General features: G+C 40.2%; 1 protein-coding gene across 3 annotated transcripts in view; it reads right to left on the bottom strand.

Moving 5' to 3' along the window:
* ADGRV1 (adhesion G protein-coupled receptor V1) overlaps window positions 1-20,623 on the bottom strand; it is a 447,886-nt gene that overhangs the window by 79,172 nt on the left and 348,091 nt on the right. For all 3 annotated transcript variants that reach the window (XM_050943853.1, XM_050943852.1, XM_050943851.1), the window contains one exon: window positions 877-1,034. In XM_050943853.1, the coding sequence (XP_050799810.1) occupies window positions 877-1,034 (158 nt within the window). The remainder of the gene's footprint in view (window positions 1-876; window positions 1,035-20,623) is intronic.

Here is a 20,623-nt window from a genome sequence, read left to right as displayed (position 1 = left end):
TTAAGGTTTTAAAACTATATCACTGCAGCTTTTAGTACTGGAATCTAACAAAGGTATCTTTTATATATTTGTATAATGTCATATTCTGGACTTGTGAAGTGAATTTGGTAGTGATTCACTTCCTCTCTTTTATTCAACTTATTTTTTCTGTAGATAGATGAAACTCTCTTTACATATAAAAACTGATTCAAGAACCATTTGAGAGTTTATAAAACCTAATAGCCAAATTCAGACTTGGCCTATGGAATTGCACCTCTTTACACTATAGCTAAATTTGATCCAGACGCTATGAAAAGAAAACAGTTCCTTTTACAAGTCATCCACACAGTACCCTATTATTAATGTGTTGGCCTAAATTGCTGAAGAGCACATTAGAACTTGGTTTAGTGAACACTGTATTATTAATCATCATCCTAACAGGAAAGACCAATCAATACCCATCCCTGCTGTGCCTGAGACAGATTTTTTTTTTTAACTAGCATGTTTCTCATGTACAGAACTTTTATTCATTTACTTGGGACCAGTACCCTGAAATTTCAAAACAAAAGGAGTAACTCTAAACCATAAATAAACATGATCAACTCCTTATTCCTGAAGTCTGATGTTCACTTTAGTGCAGATACATTACACAATATCCTATATTTTGCTCAAGACCATATTAAAAGTTTGAGTAGTGCAATGGCCTTTGTCTCCAATTCAGCGAGATACAAACCATGTGCATAACTTTAATCATGGAAGTACAGTCCACTGACTTCAAAGGGACTACTAATGTGCCTAAACTTAACTGAATCAGGGTTTCTATGCAGCTACTCTGCACTAGGTTGAATTCCACTCTAAGTTAGAATTGCCTTCATGGAATCCTCCCATGTGTCCTACCTGCAGCATTGGTTCTTCCTCTGAAAATATCATCATATGCTTTCCACTGAGGAGTCACCTGGTAGGCATGGATGAATACCACAAATACTACCACCAGGCACATTAATGGTACGAGAGCAGCAGTGAAGAGGGCAGCATAGACATCTGGAATAAAGCATCTGGAAAAAAAAATGGATCCACCATTTATAAACATTACAAACAACTTGGACAGTTACATAAATGAACTTTCTAATACAAATACAGTAGAACCTCAGAGTTAAGAACACCTCAGGAATGGAGATTGTTCATAACTCTGAAATGTTCGTAATTCTGAACAAAGTGTTACTGTGCAGAAAAAAAATGCTGCTTTTACCCATCTTAACTTAAATGAAACAAGCACAGAGTTTCCTTACCTTGTCAAATCTTTTTTTTTTTAAACTTCCGCTTTATTTTTTTTATAGTTTACACTTAACAAGTACTGTATTGTACTTTTTTGTTTGTTTGTTTGTTGTTTTTTCCTCCATTGCTGCCTAATTGTGTACTTCTCGTTACAAATGAGGTGTGTAGTTGACCGGTCAGTTCTTAATTCTAGTATTCATAACTCTGAGGTTCTACTGTACTTTTGACTGAGGATGTATTTTACAAACACAAATGCTTTCATTATCTACCTAAAGTAATATCATTTGACAGCACTGTTTTCAAATGGTTCTTAACTGCTTAACACACCTTAACCAAAATAATATATTGGCATATTAGTAATAATTCATTTTTTTAAGCCTAACCAGAGGCTGGAAGGAATTGAACCCTTGCATTGTAACAAATTATAGTTTTTCCTAAACAACCATGCATGCTATATTTATTTAACATGATCTTCTTTTAGTTATATGAGTTTAAAAGTACACTATGACATTTTCCATACTTGGCCCAACAAATGAAATTTTGAGAAACATGATTTTCAAATAAAACAGCTAGGCTTCAATGCAAGACAATCATTTTCCTTTGAGTTATTGGAAATTACATGTCATTTGTATGCGAAATCAAATGTGCTCTCTCACTTCCATTTTTTTTTCTTTCTGCCACTCCTCACCCTTTCCATGTATTTGAGTTATGACTCTTTAAATCGTACAAGATGTTCAAATGTGTTATCATGGAAAAAACAGTTAAGCCACAGATGCAGGACTGTGATTTAAAGTACTGACAGAATACCATATAAACACCCTATAGATCATAGGGCTAGATTGTGCCTGATCCCCACTGACCTGCACTGAGGATGACTGTGAAGTTGCACTGCCCAAGGGAGAACTCTGGGAGTGACTGTGCCTTCAGAGTGGGTGTGGAACTGGTACATCCTTTCAAAGGGTGCAGCATACTCACCCCCACCCTGCTGCTTGTCAAGCCAGCTCTGCTAAACAATGGCTTGCTGAGATGAACAGTTAATGCACAGGATAGGTCAACGTGCACTAGGGAAATTTTAATTCACGTGGACACAGATTCACTGTTTACACCCCAGCATGCCGAGCACTAACTGTTCATCCAGGCAAGTCCTAAAGGGAGTCTACAATGGCGTAATTGGTGGAGGGGCTAGAAAAATGTGCAAATTTCACCCACCTAGACTCTCTGCAAATTTAGCCCAGCAAATTCTGCAGCGCCCTCTGTCACCTGAGGCACCATGTTGGGGCACCACTCTGGTTCAATACTCACTCAGTGCCGAATGACCATCATCACTTTCTGCAGCAACAAAAAATTGCTAAATTCCTCCCAGCCAAGTACTGGCTCAGCCACACATCTCATTGCTCATACCATCTGATAGGATCATTGCACAAAACAGAATGACAGCAGACAAGTGTTATCTTTATATTGCACCTGATCATTTATTTTAGAATAAGGGTGTTTATTTTATAGACAATTATCACACAGTAACTCCTCACTTAAAGTTGTCCTGGGTAACACTGTTTCGTTACTAGGTTGCCGATCTGTTAGAGAACATACTCGTTTAAAGTCACTCAATGTTCTGTTATAAGGCTGTTTGGCTCACCCTACTCCAAACGCCCAGTGCTCCTGCCAGGGAGAATGGTGGCTTGCTCCACTCCGCCTGCCTAGCATTCTATCCGAGGAGTGGGCAAGCTCCCGACCCTACTCCCCAGCAGGAACACCGGATGGGCGGAGCAGGGCAAGCTCCCATGCCCCGACACCACTATGCCGCGCCTCAACCAAACTTCACAATCATCACTGGTGAGTACAGTATTATACTGTTTGTTTAAAATTATTTAAAACTTATGCTATATATGTATATAAATGTCTTTTGTCTGGCAAAAAAATTTTCCCTGGAACCTAACTCCCCCTATTTACATTAATTCTTATAGGGAAATTGGATTAGCTTAACATCATTTCACTTAAATTAGCATTTTTCAGGAACATAACTACAACGTTAAGTGAGGAGTTACTGTATTACCTGATCTGCTTAATCCTTCTAATTTTATATAATAGGTGGTCCCTTCTGACCTTGGAATCTGTCATCTGTGAGTCCCTCTGTTCATCCCCTTTCTTCTTGGATTATGGGGAGAACAGGATGGCCTGCGTTCCCTTCAACATGTTCATAACACTTGCCGATCTGCATTAAAATAATGACCATAATCTAACTGCTTGCTTCACAGCTTCAAATAGTCATCTACGGGGATTAGGAAGGATTTTTTCCCCCAGTGCAGAACTGGCCACATATATTCTGGATTGGTGGTGTTTTGTTTGTTTTTCACCTTCCTCTGAAGCATCAGAAATTGGCCACAGCAGGAGATGGGACATCAAACAGGGAGGACCAGTGTTCTGAAGTGTTACACAGAACCCTTTCTAGATGGCTGGTTGGTGTGCTTGCTCATTTGCTCAGTGTCTAACTGATCACCAGGTTTGAGGTCAAGAAGGAATTTTCTTCCAGGTCTGACTGGCAAGGACCTTGGGGGTTTATCACCCTCCTCTGAAGCACAAGATGTGGTTCACCTGCTGGGATCATCTGGCCATATCTCACCTAATCAATTCCCTGCCATTGCCTGGGCATCAGGCTCTGGTGACAGTTTGGTCTCCCTCCTGTTCTCTGCCTGTGGCTTCCTAAAGACTGAAATGTGGTCTAACTAAAGACTTTGGGCTTAATATAGGAGAATCTGGGTGAAGTTTAATGGCTTGTGATACACAGAACAGATAGATGATCTAATAGCCCTTTCTGGCCTTAAACTCTGTGAACTGTGTTACACTCTGATTTTCCTTATGAATCAAATTACCAGTAATTTTCTCTCCCAAAATGTTTTCCTGTTTAATTTAAATCCACATTAAAAATACAGGCAGACTGCTATTATATACATTGCTTTTAGATTTTACTGAAAAGAAAAAAATTCTTGGTGCAAGTATATTGTCTCCTGTGAAGTCATATTTATGCTCTGAAACCTCTACTCTCTTCTCTTCAATTACATGAGTCACACATACTCATAGCAGTCTAGAGGCTGAGAAAGGGGCACATTCCTCTGTGCTCTGTTAGTGGAAACCAGGTAGGAAATGACAGTTCATGCAAGTGGATCATTCTTGCTAATGTCCCTATGTGCTAGTTCTAAATTTACTCTATCAATTACACGGGCAAGGAATATACAGAAACATTTTTAATGAGGCTTAAAAGTTCAAAGCTCACTTTTGACTGTTTTTTAAAGACTATACTCAAACAACGGGGTGAAAAAAGCTAGTGTTTTCTATAAAATGCACAAGGTGGATCAAGTCATATCTTTTATTGGATCAACTTCTGTTGGTGAAAGAGAGAAGCTTTCAAGCTACAGAATAGAAGGCCCTGGAGGTTTTTCGCCTTCCTCTGCAGCATGGGGCACGGGTCACTTGCTGGAGGATTCTCTGCAGCTTGAGGTCTTCAAACCACAATTTGAGGACTTCAATAACTCAGACATAGGTTAGGGGTTTGTTATAGAAGTGGATGGGTGAGATTCTGTGGCCTGCATTGTGCAGGAGGTCAGACTAGATTATCATAATGGTCCCTTCTGACCTTAAAGTCTATGAGCCTATGAGCTCTGTGTAGCTTGGAAGCTTGTCTCACCAACAGAAATTGGTCCAATAAAAGATATTACTTCACTCACATTGTCCCTCTCCTATCTCAGGACCAATAAGTCTGCAACAATATTGTAAACAGTGTTTCCTGTGTATTTTACTGCAAACCCAGCCCTTTGTATGTTGAAAGATGTTTCATGTTTTGCATACTGAAAGAAATGTATGGCATAGGATTTCAGGCAGCAATCAGAAAATATGTATATGCCAGATGTTCACATTTATTTATTAATGTTCCATTTGGCACCTTGAACTGTGTTATGCTCCATCTTTTTACTGTTTGATGGGAATGGATGCAAAATATTCCTAATCCCCAAATAAACTGTGGTATAAAGAATAACTATAGACTCTGTTCATGCATTCTGGGATAAACTATCTCCTGATGAGCATTCTAGTCACCACCACATTTTAATCAACATTTTGCCCCCGCCACACACACACACACCACATTTTGTAAGTGAAGACTTTAATTCATGTGAGCGCAGAGCCAATCTGTGTAAATAAGGTGTTTTGGACTTATACCTCCTCCTGTCAATTACTGATACTGTGACTATAATCAAATGGAAGCAGAGTGCACTGTACTGATCCAGTAAGGATATTGGCAGGAAACACCCAACAGTTAAATCATCACAGATCTTCAGATTAAAAATTAGGTTTTGCATTTGGCTTTGTTTTTAAATTAGAGTCCTGAATGACTTCCAAAAAGTATGGATCTTGGAGCATGCTCACCTCTAGTAGATTCAGGCAACATTGTGGCAGCATTTTGTCCAGCAAAGAGAGTGGTCATATTTGGCTTCTTCAGGCAACAATCTAGTCACAGAGATTCTAGCACCATTTTAGACCTTCGAAGACTCACAAAGCTGCCTTTTTGCTCCTAATCTGTCTCCTTGAACAAACCTGCATTTCTGCAAGTCTGATATCTCTTAGATGTCTTGTTATTAGTTTAAATTTACATTTTGGCCATGTTAACTCCTTAACTTTCCTCTCAGGCCTTCCCCACTCTTGCCCTTCTCTGACACTTTTGACACCACCACCATCCTCCCAGTCACTCAGTCCCATAATCTGGAGGTCAACTTTGACTCTCTGCCCCCTCCTTTGCTCCATACATCCAGAACACAATCAAATCATACTGCTTCTTCCTCCATAACATTCCGAAGTCTAACCTTTTCTATCGGTCCACACTGGTAAAAGACTCACTGAGGCTCTTATCAGTTATGTTTGATTACTGTAACCTCCTCTTGTCTGCTGTCCTTGACACCAAATTTCCTCACTCTGATATTACCTCTCCCTTCACCAGCTCTCCTTTCTCCAGCACATCAAGTTAAAATTGCTTCCTCTCACTTTCATGGTTCTTCATGACACCCTCCTATTGCTCCAGTCCATCCGTGATGCCGGCCTTCAACATCCATCTGCCTGATTTTTTCACAAACATCTCTATGCCTTTATCTGTGCTGCCCATAGCTCAGGGAACGCACTCCCTAAGCAAATATGAAAGGCCAACATCCTCCTTCTCTGTACCTCTTTAGAAGATCCATTTTTTCTGTGACACCTATGAGAAATCAGGGATAACTTTGGAAATACCTTTCTAAAATATTACAGAAATGATTTAAGTTCCATTTGGGGATAGCTAAAAAAATAAATTCAACTTTCCCTACTATGATAATTATTAGAGACTTTTTTCCTCTAACACCAAGCAGTCAATAAAGAAGAGTCTTTAAATAACTGGGTAACCAAGACTAGAAATGGCATAAAATATAGAAATGTTTGTCTACTATGGTAAAATCTATTACAGAAAGCCCTTATTATCTTTGTCTAAAAAGACTGTTTTAGCAGGACTAACAGCACATTGTGACCTGTGTGATAAAAGTCAACAAGAGAAATGACTATTTTTCCTTTGAAAAAGAGGACATTATATTAGCCGTCTGTATTGTATTTAAATTAAAATAACATCACCTACTGGTCAACTGGGACTAGCACTCTTACCTGCACACCCGTTATTCCAACTTACATAAACAAGGTTAGAACCCAGGGACAAGCAGACTTATGCATCCCTATGTTTTCCTAAACTCCTCTGTATTAGAATAATAGAATATCAAGGTTGGAAGGGACCTCAAGAGGTCATCCAATCTAATCCCCTGCTCAAAGCAGGACCAACCCCCAACTAAATCCACAACTGGCCCCCTCAAGTATTGATCTTACAGTGCTGGGTTTAGCAGACCAATACTCAAACTACTGAGCTATCACTCCCCCAAACCACTAACTATCCCTCCCCAAACATATATGTCTTTTCTAGAAATCCCAGTGTGACTCAATATTCCCAACCCCAAAATCTAGAGACTTATTTAAATGAAATAAATAAGCCAAAGGAGGGAAACAATCCTTACGTGAAGCTAAACATTAGTACAATTACATAATTCATTTTTAAAAGAAAAAAAGAAGAACAAAAGCGCCTTAATTCAGTAATTCTATAAGGTATTCCATAACAGGAGTGACACTCAGTAATTATTTCTGAACAGCACATTTGGAAAGAGACAGAGTTTTCTCCTTTCTGTTGTCACAACTGGATTTCCCATGACAGTCTCTTAAGCGGAGTTTCCAAATGTGAAAAGTTAGATTTTCTGAAAAACTGCAAGTCTTCTGAGTTATCAATCAGAATCCTCTTTCTGGAACAAAGGTTGGCCGGCAGGCAACCACATCTCTGGCTGAAGTCATTTTTTTGTGACTGTCTCACTAAAGTTTTTCCCTTGTTATTGTTATTTCATCACCTCTAGAGAGATATGGTTGTGTACCTTAGCATGGTATTAATAATAATTGCCAAATCTACACTAAAAAGTTAAGTCAACATTATTCAGGGATGTGAAAAATCTACACCGCTGAGTGACAGTTAAGCCAATCTAACTCCAGGTGGTGACAGCGCCAGGTCGATTGAAAAATTCTTCCATTGATCAAGCTACCAACGATGAGAAGGGTTCTCCCATTGGCATAGGTAGTGTCTATGGTGAAGTGCTGCAATTGTACCACTGTGGCATTTCAAGCATAGACAAGCCCAATGTAAGACCAAATACTTAGAGGCCCAAGGCAAATCAAATAATGGGAAAATTTGTTCAGAAATAATTACTTGCTGAAAAAACTGTCAAAATTGTCAAATAGGATTTGCAACAAATTATGTGCTAGATGTATCTAGGCAACATATTGTAAATTAAAATCACATTTTTGCTATTTTAACTCATCTTGGATGATGATGTTTACTGCCAGCCTCTGATACTCCAGGTTGTTTATCTGATGGTGTTCCATCAGATAAACATGTTCCAGTTTTCTTTATTGGTTGGGGCCCTGAGCTTTTAACTGCAACCTGCTCTGCTAATACAGTTTTCTGAGACTACTTGATCTCACTAATAAACCTCCCCACATTTCTCCACAGGGTGGGTGACTTCCTCCGCTGCAAAATGATCAGTCGCAGCTTCAGTGGACATATTGCCTGAGTATGAGGGTGCTCCTTTCCTCAGTCTTGTGAAAGCCTTTGGTTTGTTTAAGGTTGTTTGCCCCTGGTTTTCAAAAGCATTTCCGCCTGTTTTGGAATCCTGCAGGTGCTTTAATGGGCTTTATTTTTGCAGTTTATGGCAGTCTCCAAAGCTAGCTGATTCTGTGCCACCTTGTTCCCACCCTTTTGCACAGTAGCACTGTTGTGCAGACTGGAGATATCATAGTGCCTATCCACAGCAGTATGCCAGGCTTCAAACAAACCTACTTCCCCTCATTTTCATGAGCATTACTCTCAATTTCCAAAAGTTACAAATACTGAAAAAAACCCACCTGCCACCACAACAAAAACCCTAATAAAGAGATGAAGTGGGCAGTCCAATAGCTAAGTCAATGCCACCTATTAAGATATTGGGCCCAATCCAGCATTCCTGACTCAGACTCATCTCCCAATGATATCTGAGAAGAGAATAATGACATTTTAAATAAAATGGGAAATATTCATCAGTAAAGAGATATAGAGTTTAAGGCCAAGAGGGACCACCAGATCACCTAGTCTGACCTGTTTATCACAAGCCACTAAATCTCACCCAGTTACTGGCACTGAGTCTAATAACCGGGTGTCATAAACAGATAGCTAAGGGTTAATGTCTCTTTCACCTGGAAAGGGGTAACAAACAACACCTGACCAGAGGACCAATCAGGAAACAAGACTTTTTCAAATCTGGGTGGAGGGAAGTTTTGGGTGTGAGTCCTTTGTTCTTGGTCTGTTCTCTTTCTGGGCTCTGAGAGTGACCACAGGAATCTCCAGGCTTTCTAATCTTCTGTTTCCAAGTTGTAAGTACAAGGATAGTAAGACAATAGGTTTATATTGGTTTTTTTTTGTATTTACATGTGTGTAGTTGCTGGAATGTGTTAAATTGTATTCTTTTTGGATAAGGCTGTTTATTCATTTTTTCCTTTAAGCAATTGACCCTGTATATTGTCACCTTAATACAGAGATCAATTTTATGTCCTTTTTCTTTCTTTTTATATAAAGCTTTCTTTTTAAGACCAGTTTGACTGTTTTTCACTGGTTAAGGCTAAGAAACAAAGGAAGGGGGAAAATCTCTTTGTGTTAGATTTACTAAGCCTGACTTTGCATACCCTCTGGGTGAGGGGGGAGAGAGATCTGATCTCTCGGTACTTGTGTTTCAAGGACTTGAAGCAGGGAGGGTGGAATCCCTTTGTTTAGATTCACGGAGCTTGAATCTGTATATCTCTCCAGGAACCCAGGGAGGGAACACCTGGAGGGGAAGAGGGAGAAGGGAAGTGGGTTATTTCCCTTTGTGGTGAGACACAGGGCATCTGAGTCTTGGGGGTTCCCCAGGGAAGGTTTTGGGGAGACCAGAGTGAGCTAGACACTGGAATTCTGGCTGGTGGCAGTGATATCAGATCCAAGCTGGTAATTAAGTTTGGAGGTTTCATGCTAGCTTCTCATGTTCTGAACTCTAAGGTTCAGATCTGAGTAGGAAAGTTATGACACCAGGATCAGACTAAATTAAGGATAGTCATAAGCAAACCACGGGCCAAATCCATACTGCCAGACACTTCTGAACAGACCCTGGAATCTTTTTACTTAATTATTATTATCATTATTTTCTCTGGACTCTGGACATTGGCCATACCTTGACCTAGAAATTTGGACCTTAACAAAAAATAATTGACTCTCCCTGGACTAAAGTATCACAGCCCTCAGGAGACTAAATTATTGTGTGCCACAGGTTGAGAACAGGAGGAACTGAGGTGCACCAATGACCAATGCCTCTGCAATAGCAGAAAACTGATTTGGTGAGACATACCCAGATGAACCTAGCAAGTGCAGGCTCAGGCCCATTATGTGTGTCCAAACAGTAGGAAATACTTTTTCTTCACTTGTGAAACAAACCATCAGCTCTGGCTGAGCCAATGTTTTATCTTAAGAATTCACTTTTGTCAACAGGATGTTCCTGTCATTGTCAAGTCCTCTAATCTTAAAAATGACTTCGTAGCAATGAATGAGAATCCAACACAAACCTATCTGTTCTTTGGGGATGCATGCAAATGCATGAAATAAGCCAAGTAATTCAGCCTTTGTTTTTATTTTGCACAGGGCAACACCCACACTGGCATTTTAAATCAATTTCCCATTTCTAGTGAACAAGGTAAAAAAAGGAACTATATTGGTTCGTTTTACATATAGTCATCTCCCTAGTTTTCTTTCTTTATTACCAGACACACCAATTACACACAGACTTCCACTGTGCTTTACTCTTCTATTTCTTTTTAAGGAGGGAATCCACATGGCACAGATTAAGATGTTCTTTCTTTCTAATATGTCAAAAAATGGATAAGAATACATTGTGCCTGTGAGGACGTGACATGTCTTCACTTGACTGAGAACATAATTCATTTTATTATAAGGATAATAATAAAATAAAATAAAATAAAATAATAAAAACAGGGAAGCTCATTAGCTTTCTTACAGCCATGGGACACATTTATGGATTTACCTACAGCGCAAGCGCTGTGACTTATTGCTTTCGTGTCCAAGCCTGTAACCCTCCCAAGATATTTTAGAAACACAAATCTAATATGAGGCCTACCACATCTGCATTATACCTTGATTCAGCAAAGTACTTTGATCTGCGCGTAACTTTAAGCATGAGTAGATCTAACAGTGATATCAAGGGACTGCACATGTGCTTAAATTTATGAATACGCTCAAGTACATTGCTGAATTGAGGCACAAGCACAGCGCTGCATCCAGGAAAAGAAAAATGTGTCCTCTTGCTTACACTGATGCAACCTCTCTTCTTCGCTTTTTTAAACAGGGGTAACGATCAGGGTACTGTGAGGATTAGTCAATGTCTTTAAAACACTTTGAACAACTAAGTGCTAAGTGTTAATAATCGTTATTACCCAGCACTGTCTTTGATGTATCTCTGACAAATTCTAGCTTCAGCCTGGGTTAGATTCTGAGGGGATCCAGCACCCAGCTGGTACGGCTCCAAGAGTGGGCAGAACTGACTAGAAAAGCGCAAGACAAAGGCATTCCTTAGGCAGCCTTGCTATCACTGCTTTTGTACAATATGGCACCCAACATATACATTAACAGAACCTCATTAAGGTTGCAGAATCAAGTACTGAAAAGTTAGAAAATGCCAGAAGGTTGCTTGTGTGTATTTATTGTGACACAGTCTTTAATAATATGATCAAATACTATTTTTTCCACAGGATCCTTGTCTTATACAGCGAATGGGAAGTTATTCAATATTTCTTTATAGCCTTCTGATTCAATATGTGGCTCCTGATTTTATGTACCACAAACCATGCAAATCTGCATCAAATATAGAATTGTTAATTTCCACCTTGTGCTCTATTGTGCTTTCACTATTGTATCTAAGGGCTTCGTGGACATAATTAATTTATCTTCACAACATCTCTGTGAAGTGAGTTGTTGTCATCCTCATTTTACAGTTGGTGAACTGAGGCACAGAGACCAAAACTGTCAGAAGTGTCCACAAATTTTGTGTGCCCTCGGGCAGGATTTCTCAGAGTACTTAAGTCATTTTACAGCACTTTATGTGTTCAAACACAGCTCCAGCCAACTTCAGTTGCAATTATGAGCTTTCAGCACTTCTGCAAGTCTAATCCCGGGTGTCTTAAAAACCAGACACCCAGAAAATGAACATATGATTAGTGGTCAACTGCAAACATTATTGTTTCAGTGACTTGCCAAAATCACATAAAACACTGGCAATGGCAGGGATAGAATCCATTTCCCCAGAGTGGCCTTCAACTTGCAAAATCACAAGACCATCATTTCTTTTCCTGCAATCACTTCCTGATTCATTACAAACCTAACTTTTGCAACCAACAGGGGCTCTACAGATAAATGCCTTCTGCGTTACACACTCTGATTAGTTCCCTGAGCATTGTCCATCCTGTGCACTAAATGAGGGAGGAGTCCTATAGAAAAAATAGTAAGTGATCATATAATTAAAGACTGCATAATAATGCATATACACAAGGGGGATTAAGATTGCACAGGCAACTTTAATCCTGGCATTTCCTAATTTTTCAGTGTTTGACTTTGCAACTTTAATATTCTTTTAATACAGGTTTTTTGTTGTTGTTGTTGCTTTTGTGGGGGCGAGGGGTGCAGTTTCCTTATCAAGAACAGAACCCCCCCCCCCCCAAAAATTACATCATGTGGAACCATACTGACCACTAACTTGGGCCATCAGCAGGGTTCAGACCTTGATATCTACACATTAACTTCTACAAGTTGAACTAATGGAGGAACTGGTAGCAATAGTAGGCCATTATCTTTTACATGGCCCAGCCACTAGGGGGATGAGACACATATGGTGCTAGTGGCTTTCACAGCTTTTTGATGACAATAAAGGAATGTAAATGTCAGGATTTCTCTTCAGTTTCCAGTTTCTGGAGGGGAATGAGCTCTGGTAGTTATAAAATTCTTCTTCCCCTGTGCTTCCAGCCTGTTTGCGTTCCCCTCTGCTCCAATCAACCACCCTGGCTCCTGACCCCTCCTTTCCTATCCAGTCTCTTGGCTCCTGCCCTCCATAGCTTCTATCTAACCTCTGCAATAGTTCTTGTGCCCTAGTCCCCGTCTCCCTCTGCTTCCTTTCATCTGATTCTCTCCACCCTCTGGCTCCTGCAACACTCCCATTTGTCCCCTTCTGTATTCCAGTCAAGCTATTTCTTCCTCCTTCTCTATGCTTCCTGGGCACCAGCGAGCACTGCATATACAGGAGAGAGAGTCTCTTTGCTTTCAGTTCCTGTACATGGTATCACAAGAGTGCCTGGCAATGAAGAGAGCCAATATACACTGCTCATCCCCTACAGTTCCAGAATGGAGCCTGTTCAGTATAGATGGAATATTTGGAGAATTTAGCTGCCAAACATGTCACCACTGAGTACGTGAATTGAGATATTTTGGCCAGTTTGCAGCAGATTCCCATAATAACTGCAAAAGGCATATCCCTGACACTGGGCAAATCCCCCTGCCAAATTTCAAGTCTCTGCTTCACCATGAACTATTTTATATTTTAGCTGAAACTTCTCTTCGCTTTCCGTCCCCCCACCTAATCCCCCCAAAAATCAGCCTGGAGCAGAAATTTAGCATGGGAACTTAAGAACAGTTAAAGTTTGGCAAAATCATACATAACTGAAAAAGCAGTTTTATATTGGAAGTGCTAAGCTACTTTAAGTATGGGCAGCGCGGTCAGCTCTGCTTACAGTAGTGACTCTCTCTCAGTGGAACCGCTGAGGGAGGACAGTAGTACAGATATTGCTTGCTCTTCCTGTGAATGCTCCCCAGAATAATCTGCACATCTCGTATCCAGTCAGGGGAATCAAACTCAGAAACTGAAAATAAACAAACCAGTTCAATTTTCCACGTTTCTCTGCAGATCAGTTTTTATTCTCACTCACCATCATGGATGTCTGAGAACATACATTTTGTTCCAGAGAGTCAGAGATGTGAAATCAAGGCCGTCCTTAGGATTTATGGGGCCCTACGCAGTATTATTAAACTGGTGCCCCTATGCCGGATGGCAGCCCAAGCTCACAGCCTGGTGGGATAGGGGGAGGAGGGACTTGACAGCAAAGGATAATGAGATGTCCAGCCTGCCTCATGGTGGCGGAGAGTCACAGTTCCCCGCAGAGACTTCCATGCACTCTCCCTCATGCAGAATGGACATGAAGAAAGTACTAATTAAAAGCACTAAAATTTGGGAATAAAAAATGTCAGTCACAGGTTTTTTGATATGCCCTGAAGTTTGTCAGAGATTTATTTGCAAAAACTTTATAGTAAGGGTGAGTCAGCTGTCCTGCTGAATACAACATTACATATAATGGAATACATGATGCAGCTCTTCTCTGTTTTACATTTTCTTCATCAGTATTTCTGTGTATTTTAGATAAGGGAGGTCTTTTGAAGGATTTATTTAAAAAACTATGTCTGAAGATCCACACATTTAAGGCTAAAGATGATTGTGCATCTAAAACTCTATGCAAGCATTTTTTAGAAATGTGATTTTATAATCTTCACCAGCTCACTAATGAAATATTTTTAAAGCAAATTTTAAACTAAGGTCCTGTAGACTGACATGTTCTGTGTAAATATTACATTAATGCACAACTGTTTTTGTCAGTAAAGTCAGAAACTGACAGTATAAAAATTTATTTGGGCATAAGCTTTTGTGGACATCTGATGAAATGGGTTCTAGTCCACAAAAGCTTATGCCAAAATAATTTGTTAGTCTTTGAGGTGACACAAGGACTCGTCCTTGTTTTTGCTGATACAGACTAACAGGACTACCACTCTGAAACCTATCAGTATATACCTTGGAGTTGGCAAATGCCTGTTAAATGGCTTTATTACCCCTTGAATGTCTCTTTAACAGTTTCAATGTTGTGCTAATATGTCTGGCAGGCTGGAGGTTTTTTCACTTTTAACTACTAGGGTATGTCTACATCTACAATTTTGCAGCGCTGGTTGTTACAGCTGTATTAGTACAGCTGTATAGGGCCAGCGCTGCAGAGTGGCCACACTTACAGCAACCAGCGCTGCAAGTGGTGTTAGATGTGGCCATGCTGCAGCGCTGTTGCACACCGCGGGGAAGGAGACCTGCTTGGAGGGAGGGGTCGGGGAACGCCAGAGCAAACCGCGGGGAAGGAGACCTGCTTGGAGGGGGGGTCGTGGAACGCCAGAGCACACCGCGGGGATACCTGCTTATTCCACGGAGGTCAACAAAAACGCTGGTGAGGGTCTACACCTGATGACCAGCGCTGGTGATCCAGCGCTGGATCCTCTACACCCGAGGCATGACCGGGTGTACGGCCAGTGCTGCAAACAGGGAGTTGCAGCGCTGGTAATGCCCTGCAGGTGTGTACACATCCTAAGTTGCAGTGCTGTAACCCCCTCACCAGCGCTGCAACTTTGTAGTGTAGACAAGACCCTAGATTCCCTCCCAAGGAAGACTCACCAGGCTGGAGCAGCCATCTGTGGGAGCCTGCAGGAAGGGTCAGAACAGGGATAGGAAAACAAGAGGGTGGACACTAAGACCCAATGGTGCCCCAAATTTTCAGGTGCCCTACGCAGCTGCCTATGTTGCCTATGCCTAAGGACGGCCCTGTGTGAAATGTAAGAACTGAACTGATGTACTAATTGGGACATTTGAACTAAGATATAAATTGTACCTCTATGGAAAATGCCCTCACCACACAGAATATTTCCCTGAACTGCTACCTTTGTAATCTGTGGATAATTCCAGCCCAGTGCACATGCATGAAAGATACTCGCATGTACACAGAAAATACTCACAACACTTATTTACATCCTATTTCATATAAGACTGGAGAGTTGCCAGCCTACACCCTTGAGCATAAGCAAATTTAGCCCTAGCCTTTATCAAGAAACACAGTCTAAATTGTTTAATAAAGTTTCTTGGAAAAGTAAGATCCCAGACACAGAAGGGGGAAAAACACACTTAAAGCTGCAGGCTGGGGTGGAAATGTTTATGTTAGCTTCCAGTCCTGAATAGCTTTTACCAAAAGCTTTAGTTTCAGTGCTAATGAGTCTTGCACAAGTGATACGGGTTAGGAAATCTTTATCTAAAGTTGTGCAGACCATGTGAAGATGAGATTGCAATTAAAATAATATTGGTTGCAGGGATTAAATATATATTTTATTTTTAAATGTCAAAGCATATATATAAAAAAGAAGACTGTGCACACATGAACACACCCAAAGTGTTCAATTTATTCCAAGAGCTCAGAAAACATCTGCAAGCTTGAAGTGCATTGTGGGTACTAATGACATTCAGCCCAGTTTCATGTTCAAAGCTCTTCACATGTATTAATGGTGTAAGTATCACTACCCCCAATTAACAAATAAAAAAGGAAAATGAGTCAGAGGGGACAGGCTCAAGGCTGCAGAGGGAATCAGTGTTGGATGCAGGTTTAGACTTTAGGAGTTTCTGGCTACGGACCTCTGCTCACACAGTAAGACTTCCCTCTCTCTAAGGGCTTGTTCACCTGTGTGTACACAAGTTTTGCGTGCTCAGTTTTCGCAGTCACTTTCAAAAACAGGGCTTCTCACCTTAAGCTGAAGCACAACATATTTGTCTAGTATGAAGGACGATTAAAAAAAGAATATAGGGAGAAATCCTGGCTCCACTGAAGTCAGTTACAAAACCCCTGAAATGTAAGATATCACATTACAGTCTTGTAACTTTTGGGGAAACTTGAACATCCAACTAAATACTATAGGCCAAGTTTTTCAAAAGTGACTAGTGATATCGGGGTGCCTCAATTTTTGGAGGTCCAAATTAAGGCACCTTAAGGAAATGCAATTTTTAGAAGCTGGGTACACAACAATTTTTGAAATATCAGGCTCCTGTAATGAATCTCAAGATGGGCCCTTAAAGGTTGAGGTACCCAAAATCACCTGAAAGTTTTGAAAATATCTGCTTAAATCAATAAGAGCAGCCACCACAGGGAAAACATTATTAGGTCCTGAGATACAGCAGATAGCCTCTTAAAGATAAATATCTGTCAACCATTCCTTTTCATCGCCCCATCACATTTTAATGTAACAAAGACAACAATCAACTAGTTGACTTTTATAAGAGGTATCCACTGAAATATACTGAGGAGAAGAAATACTCTTATTTCATCAACCACACATTAACCTTACAACAGTCATACTTTAATGGCTGAAATAAGGAAAACAAAGGCAGATCTAAACACAAAGTTGAACTCTTGGCAAATTTGGATCTGTCATCCTTTCTAAACAAGTGATAATTAGTGCCTGTGCCCAGGAGCGCTGCCAGCTTTTTTGGTGCCCTAAGCAGCGGAAGGTCCCACCTCCAAAATACCACCCCCGACAGAGGCGGAGGAAGGTACCGCCCCCCGAAATACCAACAATGACTGGGGCGGCCGAAGATCCGGTCGCCGGGATCATCACCCCCCAAATGTTAGCGCCCTAGGCGACCGCCTAGGTCGCCTAATGGGTTGTGCCGGCCCTGCCTGTGCCTATGCTGTGTGCTCAGTGTTTGAGCATGTCTGTCTAAAATAGATAACATCAGCCACTGAAATATGACATGAGGTTAATATGCGAGTATAGTTTTGATTAAATGAAGCATTATTTTTCTATCCTTCAGTATATATTAGGGGATATCTCTTAAATAAAACTGATTTTTTATTACATACTTATTTGATTTACTAAATATCAAGTATTGTCTCAAGAGAAACAAACTTTTCTTAATAAGTTTAGTATAAACATCTGCATTTTACAACATCATGGGCCACACAAGGCCATGGATGCCTTCATTTAAAAAAATAATTAAAATCCCAATGCCACAGAAGCTTTCTTGAACCGGAGTGTTAATGCTCAGATGCACTTTCCATTTTAAACAAGCCATCACGTACACTGAACCTGGTACCCACACTGAGATTTAAAACAGAGCAGCACAAAACTCATGTGTACTGGATACATTGGTGTATGAAGCTTAGCACTGCAAAATAAATGCACTAATACCAAGTCTCAGGTGAAGGCAGATTATGTGTCCTTTCATAATTAAAGGCTTTCAAAATCATTTAATGTCTTGATATGACAGACATTCTGGGCTAGATCTTTCACTCCAGCCAAACTACTCTTGCCAAAGGACTGAGTTGGAGGGTGAGAAAGTGGCTCAAATTCACCTTTATACTCCCTCGGTTCTGAAACCAGCAAAGGCCTAGTCAGTCCCCAGGACAAATAAGAGCAGCCTTGAGGTTACTCTAAATTACACCTGACAGCCCACATCCTAAAGGAGCTATTCTGGCAATGGGATGAAGGAATGCCTGCAGCAGGAGCGGCACAGGAGCTGCTATGGAGTCTTTCCAACACCTGAGGATTTCTCCACACGAGGGAGAACTAATGCTCAGGGAACTGGATTCACCAATTTTCTGGCTGCTTAATGCTACTGGGGTAGCACACAGCAGCCAGGGCAGGGGACCATCTCATTTACCTGATTCAAGCAGGGCTAATTCTGCTAAAGTCATTACACAATGTAAAACTAACACAAGTTTGGAATCAGGGTCAAAGGGAGTTTTCAAAGGTGGCCTAAGTTAGTTAGGCACCAAAGTGCCATTGACTTTCAGTGGGGTTGGGCATCCAACTCCCTTCAGCCCCTTTGAAAATCCCAGCCACTGTCTTTTTGAAAACAACGTCACAGGTTGCAGATGAACTGCCTGATAAGCACAGGTTGGACAAGTAACATGAGCCATGATAAATTACAGACTGAGCTCAAGTTCTCCCCAGTAAAAGTCAATCTACAAAAGTATTGTAAAATGGCTACATTTTATGTATTATTGTTAAAAGGTTCTTGAAACTGTGTTCATTGCACAAAGTTGGAAATCTGCACCTGGAGCATTTGAGGATTTCACATGAATGTTAGAGATGTGTGTGTTTTAACTGTGAGTGTGTCTGGTCAATTTTATGAAGTAAGAGTCTGTTCTAGAGCCCCTTGAAGTTAAAGGGTTTGGACCAGGTGCTAAATAAATGGAGTGAGACCCTGGCCTTACTGAAATCAGTGAGAATGTTCCCCTTGACTTCAGTACAGCCAAGATTTTACCCTAAATCTCCTGGTTCTAAAAAATTAAATCACCATTACTTACATATTACAAAAAATAAATAATACATTTATTCCTTCATATCCTAGTGGATTTTTGACTCAAAGAATAATGTGTTATACAATGAGGCGATGCTTGTAAAATATAAAGAAGTTAGGTAATTACTGTGGCAGATTGTGACAATTCTATCATCATCAAATTATACTTCTCTTTCGAAATGCTGAAACTATCCATGTAAAAGTAGATCGATAATTTCAGTTAGTATTGTAAGTACTGAAACTATTTAATTACTTTTAAGAAAACCAATTAGCAAAATGGAGGAAATTTCAGGTGAAATAAGTTAGGAATAAAAAATAATTATATAAAAACAGGAGCTATAAACTTTTTCTTTAAATTTCTTTGGATTTCAAACAAATGCAAAAGTTTGTTTGCTGAAGCTCAACCATAGACTTGTTTCAAGTGCAAATGTTCTTGCTGATAGTGTGAACAGGCCACTGCTCCTGACTTTAGGGTTTTGTTTTTTTAAAACTTTGTCTCCTAGATCTAACCTCTGAAGAATTCCTCAGGAGACTCCTAGCTTTTTAATACTCAGTTCCTGACAGGAGCTTTACACCGTATGTAGGATTCTTTGTTTTTAAACAGCCCACGTTATTTTCTGTTCATGTAGGATACAGTGTAGAACAGAAACCAACAGCACATTACAACAGAGGAAGTACCAGTTTGTTCTGGTGCAAACAAGTCTGAATCTACATTTGAAAGACTGGAGCAGATAGTTTGAACCTTGGTGCTTCTTATCAAAAGAGCTGATTTCCCAGATGGTGAACAGGAAATTACAGATACACACTGAACTATATGTAAAACAACAGAACAAAGCTTTCCTATTGGCTTCTTGAGCCTCACGCTGTTGCTTAGCAAACAATACAAATGCTTGACGTTACCATTGGCTCAAACTATAGCTTCTTTGTTGGAAGAGAGACAGGCAACTAATGCAGTTTACTTTTAACCTTCAGCATACTGCACAGCATCAACATATGCAGCACAGTATCAGTCCCGCTCCGTCCTCTGCAGTAGAAAGAAAACTTTAAGAATAGTGCAAGTGATATGTAAAAATGACTTTCATAAGAATTTTGTAGTCAAAATGACAAAGTGCAATTTGTTAGAGCTTGGATGTTACTAAAGTACACTGTACTAATGTATCAGCAGTTTATTAAAATATTTTTTTACAAAACTGTGCTTTTTTACTGAGCACTGGCATTCTGCAGAAATAATCATTCCATTTTGCTGGTTATTCCCAGGGAGCCTCCCAAAATATGTTGGACCAGATCATCAAATTTCTGAGAGGATGAGTGCATTTCTCTCACAGGCTGAGAGAACTATGCTCTTTTGTGGTAAACCTCACTCACCACATGATAATGTATAATGATTTTCCACCAAACATTAGCTGTCACACATGAGGGCATGATCCCTAAACACAAAGCAACAGCAGCAAGGACATGAACGGAGATGTAAGTCTTGGGGTCTTAAGTTAACAAGC

Source organism: Gopherus flavomarginatus, chromosome 3 (genome assembly GCF_025201925.1).
Source record: "Gopherus flavomarginatus isolate rGopFla2 chromosome 3, rGopFla2.mat.asm, whole genome shotgun sequence".
NCBI lineage: Eukaryota > Metazoa > Chordata > Testudines > Testudinidae > Gopherus > Gopherus flavomarginatus.
Note: the sequence above shows the minus strand (reverse complement) of the source record. Positions and strands in the feature narration are given on the sequence as shown.